This window comes from Fukomys damarensis, unplaced genomic scaffold (genome assembly GCF_012274545.1).
Source record: "Fukomys damarensis isolate Sample0158 unplaced genomic scaffold, DMR_v1.0_HiC HiC_scaffold_23, whole genome shotgun sequence".
In the NCBI taxonomy this organism is placed as follows: Eukaryota; Metazoa; Chordata; class Mammalia; order Rodentia; family Bathyergidae; genus Fukomys; species Fukomys damarensis.
In genome coordinates this window covers 58,497,836-58,507,494 of record NW_022900935.1, presented here as the reverse complement: position 1 = coordinate 58,507,494, position 9,659 = coordinate 58,497,836, and the positions used below count along the sequence as shown (strand labels likewise).

Sequence of the window (9,659 nt, the reverse complement as noted above, 5' to 3'; positions counted from 1 at the left end):
CTCCGCTCCTCGCTCCTTTCTTTCGGCGAGGCTGGGCCGGCCTGCATCACCGTGACATCACCTCCATTCAGGGCGCTCACCGAGCGCCCGCCGAGCTCCAGGTACGTGAAATCCGTTTACACGGTGACAAAGCCCGCCCCGCCCTCGAGGCGCGACTCACCTCCAGGCTCGGCGAGTCGCACAGTCGGGCCGGGAAGGGAGATCGGAGTTTCGGCCCCAGCTGGCTTCGGGTTGTTGCTGTTTACTGCCACGCCCCCCGCACGCGGGCGCGCGCACACTCGCGCGCACTTACGGGACTCGGCTTTCTCTCTGGAAAGCTGTTTGGGGTACAGCTCGGCTCGCCCCCGGGGCAGGCTCTCGAACTCCTCATCTCCTAGCGGTCTCGCGCAACCGACTGCGCGAGGGCTGCTTTGGCGCGGCTCTCTGGTGGCGGACACCCAGCCTTTGTCCCCTCCGTCCCGGCTGTCCCTTGAGACAATCGCCGGGCACTGTCGGCTGCTCCGGGCTGGAGCTAGGCGCACCCGCAGGACACAAAGTCCGTCTTTGTCACGCCTCCCTCGAGCGCTTCCCTCCGGAGCTTGCACACGTGGACACCCCACACCGAGCGTCCACCTCTTCCACGCGCGCGCGACCTTCCCTGAGACTTCGGTCCCGAGATTGCGGGGGAACGCCACCTGCGCGCGCCCCCAACCTCGTGGGGCAGAGCCCTGAACAGCTGCGGGGTACCTTGGGCAAACGCCGCCCAGGGCCTGACTACCCCGCGCTCGGGTTTCGCGCGACAGCTCTAGACACGGCCCACTCGAAGCACGCTCCTCTCCTTGCGCCCCGCGTCCCGGTTCGGAATTGTCTTAATTAGCGCTCTCAGTTCGGCTCCCCCGTGCAGTGTTCAGCCCGCCCCGCCCCACGGCACCCCTCCTCCCCCGCGCTTTCTCTGTGCTACAGGCCAGGTTAGCCCCGACTCTGAGTCCTGGCCCTTCCGTGGCCCCAGGACCTTTCCACGAGTTCGGGTTCCCTGTGCCCCACCCCACTTCCTGCCCAGGATGGATCAACGGTTGTCACCCTTTCTCCTCAGGCTCTGGACTCTGCTGAAAGGGGACCACAGAAATGGGGAAGCAAATACTGCTTGGGATCTTTCTAGTCCAGTAAACAAGAGATTTTCCGGCGTCTTCCCCTGGGAAGCCGGCCCAGCGGCGCAAGGCCTGGTTGGTGTGCTGGAGGCCCTAGGGGCCTCGGCTGTTTGCTCAACCCTGAGTGCTCGTGAGGGGGAGGGGAGGCAGCTGGTCACGGGCAAAGGGGCAGCCAGGTGGGGGCAGGCAGGGAAAGGGGCGGGTACCACCGGGGCTGTTTGTTTGCCTGCCTTCGTCTATGACAGCCTGGAGTCTAAACTCAATGAATCACCCGAGTTGCCGGAGCGATAAACCTCAGGCCGGTTCCTCCCTTCGCACACCGAACACCGGCCTTTCTGATTCCAGGAGGGAATGAATGTTTGCTTAGCCGAGGAGGCTGGCAGTGAGGCCCTGACTTTGGGGAAGCCTGTGTCTCTTTCTGTGCTCTGCCCTCGCGGGCTGCCCTGGGGAAAGTGGCAAGCACAGAATTGTTGGAGCAGCGCGTGGCTGACACAGAGCTGTGACTTACTCCTCTTTTCCCTCTCCTAAATGCACCTCCCACCCTAAGAGTCAGGGACCTCCTGCCGAGGGGACAAACCCTTGAGTGGGGCTGGGGGCTGTGGTGCCAGGCTGGAAAGGCAAATGGCCAGCCAGGCCTCAGGGTGTTGCATAAGTAAGTCATCCTGGGTTCTAACCACTTTTCCTTAACCGGGCAAGTAGTGTCCAACTCGGTCGGCTGGGAGGAGACGTCACTAGCATATGTGAAAGGCCAGTAAGAGCCAGGGGACAGAGACAGGAAGACAGGGACCTTCAGGAGGGGAAGATGAGTGGTGGTTTCAATCTGCCTTCCAGCCGAGCGTGGTGGCTCACACTTGTAATCCCAGCACTTGGGAGGCTGAGGCAGGAGGATTGCTGTGAGTTCAAGACCAGCCTGGGCTACATAGTGAGTTCCAGATCAGTCTCAACTACATAGTGAGACCCTGTCTCAAACAACAACAACAACAACAACAACAACAACAACAACCAGAAAAATAATTTGCCTTCCAGCTTCGTGAGCCTCTTTTCCCCACGTAAAAGTTCTCCAAAACCACAGCATTTGCGCCTGCCTGCACGCCTGGCCAGACGAGGCGAGGGCTGGGGTGTTGGAAAGAGCCCGATGTAGGGGCTTAGCCTTGCCCTTCTAGCCTGCCTCTCAGGCAGCTGGCTGTGGAATGTAGGGCAGTTTCTGAGCACTGTTTAGCTTCCCTGTTCACCCTGCTCCCTTCTGGAACAAGATCTGCCTTCAAAGCACCAAGCAAGTCCCTCAGCACAGGTGACCCGGGCCTCTGGGTCACCAGGGTCCCTGTTGGGTTCTCCATGCATTAGTCCCCTGGGGTCTGTGCTCGTTCAGAATAGGGAGACAAGCTGGGGACCCGGTGAGTCAGAGCATGGGGCACGGCGCTGCGCCCCTTGGGCAGCCAGACTGCACCAGAGGGCAGTTCTGTGGCGGCGTGCTGCTTTCTAAGACTTGAGCCACAGTCACCAGTGCCCCCACCCGATGGAATAACCCATTGGGCAAGGGACCCACGATGAACGCCCATTTTCTCCAAAAACAACACTCTCAGTTCCAAGTGCTCCTGAAGTTACTGGCTTGTGGAGGAACATGTATACTGCTGTTCCTGTCCCCCCCACTCGCACCCCCTGCCCCCCATTTAGACAGTCAGATTCCTTCGCTGAGCTTCCAGAGGGCCCCGAATCAAGGAGTCTGAGAAGTGTGAGATTTGAGGAGGCCCTGGGTGACACCTGCCAGCTGGGTGGCAAGGCAAATCCCCCATCTCTCTGAGCCCCACTTCCTTCTACCCTCTACTCAGGAAGCGGGGGTAAAACACACCCCCGAAATGTACCCTGTTTAAAGTGTTCTTCCCACGAAGCTGGCATGCGTGCTTCCTGCTCAGGAAGCCCAACTGTTTGAATCCCCACTCCTGCAGCAACGACTTCACCATTCTCTCCGTTCCGTTTCACCATCCGCAGAAGTGCCTTGTTGTACCATACTCTGAGATCACATCTGTGCCTCGCAGTCCTATCTTTCCTGGCCCCTGTTGCTTCTGAACAAAGATTTTTGAACATCTGCTCCACCTTGATATCCCCTCCTCTGGGAAGAATTTTTAATTTCTGAGAAAGGACCACCATGTGTGGTCTTTTTACCCATTATCCATTTATCATTTATCCTATCGTGTCATAATCAACCTTTTCTTCTTTCTTTCTTTCTTTCTTTTTTTTTTAACAGATTATATAGCTCAGGCTGGCCTTGAACTCACTAGGTAGCCCAGGCTGGCTTCGAACTCCCAGTAATCCCCCTGCCTCAGCCTCCTGAGTGCTGGAATTACAGGCGTGTGCCACCACACCTAGCATAATTAACCTTCTAAATTAGACTTCGCCATATTAAGAGCAGGGATTCATCTCACTCATCTTGTCCCCAGCATCTGGCACATAGCCTGACAGGTGGTAGATGTCTTCATTTGTGGAATAGCCACTATTCTGGGGCTGACACCCCCACCCCAGCCTTACATACAGTGCCCCACTTATATGCCCCCCAGTGTGAGGCCTTCCAGGGCAGTAGTAAGCCCCTCACCTGCAGAAGAAGGCCACCTCTTCTGGGCCAGCTAGCAAGTCCCTGCCCCAGAGCCCAGGGCTGGGAACTGGAGACCCAGGTCAGTTTGTCCCCTTGACGGACTTCCCAGTTTGCCTGGGGAGCAGGCATCCTGACAATCAGCTCCCAGAATTGCCTAGGGGAGCCATGGAGTGGGAGGTCTGCTCCCCATTCTTGGGAGGCCAGGGGTCCTGCTCTTGCAGCCCGGCCCCAATGGAGTGGGAATAGCCTCTCACCGAGCTCAGGGTGGGGCTCCTGGCTCCCTGGAACTCTATACAACCTACTGGTAAATAGTTTGTATTTCACCTCTCCCAGGCCCTGTTTTAACTGGTTACTGTGGGGCTCATAGGACTTCCTGATTGGAGCTGCAGAGATTGCCTTGTTTTGTTTTTGAGAGGACTCGGGAGCCATGATGGCCCTTTAAGAAGCAAGGACCCATGGGCCGGTGAGTTAGACATTCATTGACCATGGTCCACTGCCCATGGGTGACCCCTAGAAATGCGCCCGGAAGCAGGCTTCAGGCAGAACCCGCTGGAATGTCACCTGATGGTGAACCCTTGCACAGAACCTGCATCTCCCTTATCCTTTCTTCCCTGTCTATGGCCCAGTGGCCACCAACCAGCTCCCTGGGGAGAACAGAACTAGGTTTTCTGAGCTGCCCAGGTCTGGCCAGCCTCCAGCAACAGATTAAGTGAGTCCTAAGAGCCAGGCCTCAAAGCCAAAGGTTCAGGCGTTCAGGCCACTCAACCCACCCGGCCCTTCCAAAACCAAAGAGGAAATGTGTCACCACGCAGCATGCAGTGCCCTCCCTTCAGAAGTCTGTCCAGTCTGTGAACACGCTGGAGGGACGAATGAACCTGCTGTCACACCCAGGCTGCTCACCTTGCTTGCGATCTCCCCTCCAGTCACTCTGCAAACCCCCGTCCAGCGTTGGGCCGGTCTCTGTCTCCACTATGGCGCTCTGATCAGGACATCTTCCACGCCTTTAAGGGAAAGTTCAAACTCCCGGGCCAGGCATTCAAGTCCTCTGCCACCTGTACCCAAATGGGGCTCCTTCCTCTTCTTCACAGGAAGTGGTTTTTCTGGTCCAAGAGGCTTCCCTCATTGCCTTGCTATAATTTGCCCACCTTGTTCCCCAACTCTCAGTCTGGGATGCCAGCCCCCTTCCCTCAGCCTGTCATAGAATGCCCTCCTTTTAAGCCCTCGGGTCTATGGAACTGAAACTGGTGATCCTCTTAATCTTTCTCCCTGGAGCTCCCCTCTGGCTCGCACGCACTTGCTGGTTGTACATCATTTGCATTGCTCATTATGTATTTGCATTTGTCTCATAATTATTAACATATGTTAATCGCACCGAATAATGGGTTTCACTGTGACGTTTCCGTACCTGCACGTGAGCGCCGTGATTGTACCCGCTCTTCCCTATCACCCTCCCTCCCCACTTCCTTGTGGCCTAGGCATAAGTCTTCTGCCTCCCCGATTCCGTGACAGGCCCTGAAGGGGATGAGCACCAGATTCCAGGCCTCTCTTTCCTGGCGGCCCCTGGCATAGTGCTTTGTACACCCACACCATGGGCATTAAAGATTGTTGGATGGATTGGATTGATTGGCCAAGAGCTGAGAGAGGCTATCCGTTTTCTCTAAGGGGGAGGGCAGCCTTTACCATTTTCTGCATGAGGGATGGTTATTTATGTGTGCGTTCTGTCCCTAACTCAGGTGTAAGCTTGGAGGGAAAAGGTGTGTGTGTCTCTTTTGCTCATAGCAAAGCCTCACTTAACATTTGCAAGGGCACTGACTGGAGAAGGATCTACAGGGGCCTAAGGAAGATCCTAGAGGCCCGGCAGACCTACTGTCCAGCCAGCGATGGGCCCGGCTGCTCCCATTTTCCAACGTCCCTTTGCCTTCAGCAGCCAGCCCCAGGACCACGGCGCATGGGGCCACTGTCTGCCTGTGCGGGGCTGCGTGTCCGCCTTCTTTGTTCTGCATCCCTGTTCCTCTGCTGGTGGGCCATGGCCGCTGGTGCTAACACGCGCTCTTCATGCTCTGCGGCCTCCACCAGCCTCTCCCTCATTCAGCAAAGTCTTCAAAGGACCCTCTTCCTGCCGGGCGCGGTGGCTCATGCCTGTAATCACAGCACTTGGGAGGCTGAGGCAGGAGGATTGCCATAAATTTGAGGCCAGCCAAGACTACACTGTGAGCACCGTGACCTGTCTGGATTATGCAGAGAGACCTTTCTCAAAAAACTAAAAAACAAAATAAAAGACCCTCTCCCTGCCCGGACCCCTCACTTAGGCTTTGAGACCACCCAACTCTTGAACCCAGGCCAGACCTCTGGTGATGGGGTCACAATCCCCGCTGGTTAGTGGGACATGGAGCATGGGGCAGACATGCCCATGCTCACCAGGACGGTGCCTCCAGCAGGGAGGGGCGGGCAGGCAGGGCACAACCAGCCAGCTGGCTTCTGGGTGGAGGCCAGTCCCGGCTGTTAGCAACACTACTTGGGGATTGACTGTCTCCCTCTCCGGAAGCCAGCGGCGGGGTAGCCTGGGCTGCCGGGAATCTGGCGCGCTATTCTGGGAGCATGATGGGGCCCTGGAAGGCCGGCAGCAGCTGAAACTTCAGCCCCTTGGTTTCCAGGCTGCTCTCCTCCCCTCTGATGAGAAGGCAGGGTTCAGCCATTAGGCAGAGCTTAGAACCACTGACTGCGAGTTGGAGGGGCTTAATGGCAGTTGTGGTCATGCTAAAGTGGGCCCTGGGCAGCCCTCGGGTGCACCAGCCCTCATTCTTGTTGTCACTCACAGGCCCACAGTCCTTTTCCTTCAGTTTTACGATTTGTCCCCATATCCACCCTGCCACATTAACACATTCGTAGCCTTTCTGGTATCATTCCTCCCAGTTAAATCCAGTTTATGGGGGATTCCACTGAGTGCCTTTTTTCTTTTTCAAGTTCTGCGATGGAAGCAATAAACAGCATGACTTTGAGTGACGAAAGGTTAGAGCCGTAAGCAAGCCCAACCTAGAAGAAGAGACTTAAGTCTGGTTTTGGAGAGCCCTTCTCAGAAAACCCTGGGGTTTATGATCTGGGGTTTAGATCCAGAGGCCAGGATGGGACAGAGCTTATCCGGGGTCACATGCTGATGCACAGAAAGTTCACAGAGCTGGAAAGGACAGGAGAGGAGTCTAAAGAGCACAGAGCTTGCCCATCTGTAGAATGGGATAAGAACCCCTGCCTGGAAGGATCACATGGAAATAGAACGAAGCCACCAACCCGGGAGCTGCTGGTGGAGCTCGGTGATTTGGGAGCTGTTTGTCTCTGGCTCCTTCCCTGCTGCTGTGCAGTTGGGCGGGAGAAAGCAGCACCACATGCATGGTAGGGGCCTGGCGCATGGGTATGCTCGAAGTGCGCTGTGAGCTTCGGAGTGGGGCGGGTTATTTGTTTACACAGCAGATACCTGGACCCCTTTTCCGACCACTGGTTCTCGATCCACAGGCGAGGAGCCTCTGAACCTGCTGGACGCCCACACCCCCAGACAGCTTAAAGGTGTGCACTGGCTTTGGGAACCAGTGAGGCCAGGCTGGAAAGAATTGCTAAAATCAGCTAGAAGTAAAGGAAGAAGAAACAGGCAAAACGCCACAGGGTTAGGGAAGGGTGAAGGGCGTCAAGGGAGAGCAGGAGTATGGGGAAAAATAAGAACCAAGACATATCATGTAAAGGTACAAGGTCCCAATGAAAACTGTAACTGTATTATTTGCTTTAAGTGTACCAGTAACTTAATGGCGGGATAAAAAGCACCACAGGGACACACACGGCCCTGTGAAGGGCTCTGGCCAGACGGAGCAGGGCCGCCCCTGTTTGGAGAACAGTGGACTTTGGAGGATGAGCAGAAGGGGACCAAGGCGGGTCCAGAATGAAGCATTCCCGGAGGTGAGAGGCCGGCCTTTCTCTGATTCCTCCTGAGTAGTGGATCTCCGCCCCACTTCTGGAGAAGGAGTGGTCACCAAACACCCTGGTTGCTACCAGACATCTCCTTTCCCGTGTTCTCTTGTCCCCTTCCCCACCTATCTTCTAGCCCTGCCTGAAAATCTCCCATCTAGGGCTGCCCGGTTCCTTGAAGCTCAAGGCTCACTTTCTTCACAGTTGCCTGGGAGCTTCTAGATTTCCGAACCTGTTAGTTCAGAATCTATTTTAGCAAGCACAACAGGTAATTGAGGTCTCATAAAGTGAGAGCTACTGAAAACAAATCCATTTTGGTTCGTATTTATTATTTATTTGAGACCAGGTCTCACTGTGTAGTCCAGGCTGGCCTTGAACTTGTGGTGATCCTCCTGACTCAGCCTCCCAAGTGCTGGGACTACACGCCCGGCTCCAAATACATTTTGGATAGGAAGTTAATGCTAAAAGCAGAGCTGAGGCAGCTGTTATTGGACGGTGTGTAGTAGGAGGGCAATCTGATTAAATGCATGTACTTCTGGGGGCAGAATTTCAATGCGTGTTTCTGGAGATGGGTCCTCTTCCTGGACATCGAAGGGACTTATCATTGGGTTATTTTCTGTTGGCATCTGGTCTTGCCCCTTTGCACACAAGCTCCTCCTTCCAGAAATGGTCACGCTGCAGAGAAGCAGCAAGCCAGTGACCTGAGGGCCTTGGATGCTACTACGGGACATTTTATGTCTTGGTGATGACCATCTGGGGAGAATGACGCCTAGTAACCTGCCTCCATGTTTTCCAAAGGGCTACACCTGGCCAGCAGTCATCAGACCGCTACAAGCACACCTGGAGGTTCTTTGCATCCAATTTTCATAGGCGATACTGCTCACTCAAAGGTAAAATTCACTTGCCACTGACTTTTCTCATTGCTGCCCTACTGCCCTCCTGGTTTCACCACAGAATGGCTCTCTGCTTCTTGCTATCGAGTGTGAGGTAGAGGCTACAGGCACAAAAGGGAAAAGAGAGCAGGAACTTCTCGTAGGGAAGCCCATGGCTCCTGGGCCTGTGCTCATCCAAGGTCATTTTGATCAGTTTAAACTACCGAAGCTGGTGCAAAAGAGATTTCTTCCCAGCAGCCCTTTCGCCCTAATACCGTATTGCATTTCAAAACAGTTGTCTCGTTCTCCTGGTCGTTCCTAACTAGGTCTGCAAGCAGCAGCCTGGCTCCTTCCCTGTCCTTGGACCTGCTGTGGCATGAAATGTGATCCAAAAAGGCGCTCACGGAAAGCTCAGCCCGCTGTCGACCTGCTTTTGTGCACCTTCCTAACAGCGTTCCCACAGGGCACCAGGAGCTGTTTTCCCTGTGCCAGGACCGAGCTACAGTCTGGCCCCACCGACTGCTCTCCCTGACCTCAACACAGGGTACACAGCCAGCTGTGGACAAGGCACCGACACTAGTGACCTGCAGTGGGCAGGACTTCTAGAAGTTCTGTTCTCTCTTTCTTTATTCTTTCTTTCTTTTTCTCACTAAGTTGCCGAGGCTGACCTTCAACTTGCAGTCATTCCTGCGTCAACCTCCCGAGTAGCAGCAGGATTACGGGCCTGCGCCGTTATGCACAGCTTTGGCAATTCTACAGATTCTAAACTCACAGGACATCTGCCTACCTCTGCCATTCTGCTCTTGGGATCCGGTTAGAATAGGAGGACCTGTTCAGGGAGTCAAGAGACCTGGGTTCAGGACTCAGCCTGCCCTGGAGTGACTGGGGTGCATAGCTCTTTTTACTCCCTTACACGGCTTTCTGACCCATATCATAACACCAAACAGAACTATTAGAAGCTATACACTAACTTCTTGATCCCTCCCAACATTCTTATTAGATAGGAGCAATTAGGGCCAGGGGTTTAGCTTAGTGGTGCACAAGGTCCTGAGTTCGACCCCTGGTACTGCACCAAAACAAAACAAAAGATAGGAGGAGTTATTCTACCAACTACATGAG

General features: G+C 55.0%; 2 protein-coding genes across 7 annotated transcripts in view; one reads left to right on the top strand and one right to left on the bottom strand.

Annotated features, from left to right (window-relative positions):
* The window catches only part of Gprc5c (G protein-coupled receptor class C group 5 member C), an 18,679-nt gene extending 17,844 nt beyond the window's left edge, over positions 1 to 835 (bottom strand). The window contains exon 1 of the mRNA XM_010630718.3: positions 161 to 835. The gene's annotated coding sequence lies outside the window, so the exon portion shown is untranslated. The remainder of the gene's footprint in view (positions 1 to 160) is intronic.
* LOC104866588 overlaps positions 9 to 9,659 on the top strand; it is a 37,045-nt gene continuing 27,394 nt past the window's right edge. For 2 of the 6 annotated variants that reach the window (XR_781478.3, XR_781479.3), the window contains exons 1-2: positions 9 to 101; positions 8,467 to 8,558. Coding sequence is in view for 2 of the 6 variants with exons in the window: in XM_010630719.3 (XP_010629021.1) it covers positions 7,643 to 7,659; positions 8,467 to 8,558 (109 nt within the window). In the remaining 4 variants the exon portion in view is untranslated. Of the gene's footprint in view, positions 102 to 6,775; positions 7,276 to 7,493; positions 7,660 to 8,466; positions 8,559 to 8,866; positions 9,085 to 9,659 lie in introns of those variants that run through there. The other 4 variants (XR_004518699.1, XM_010630719.3, XM_033767944.1 and 1 more) reach the window with 4 other exon arrangements.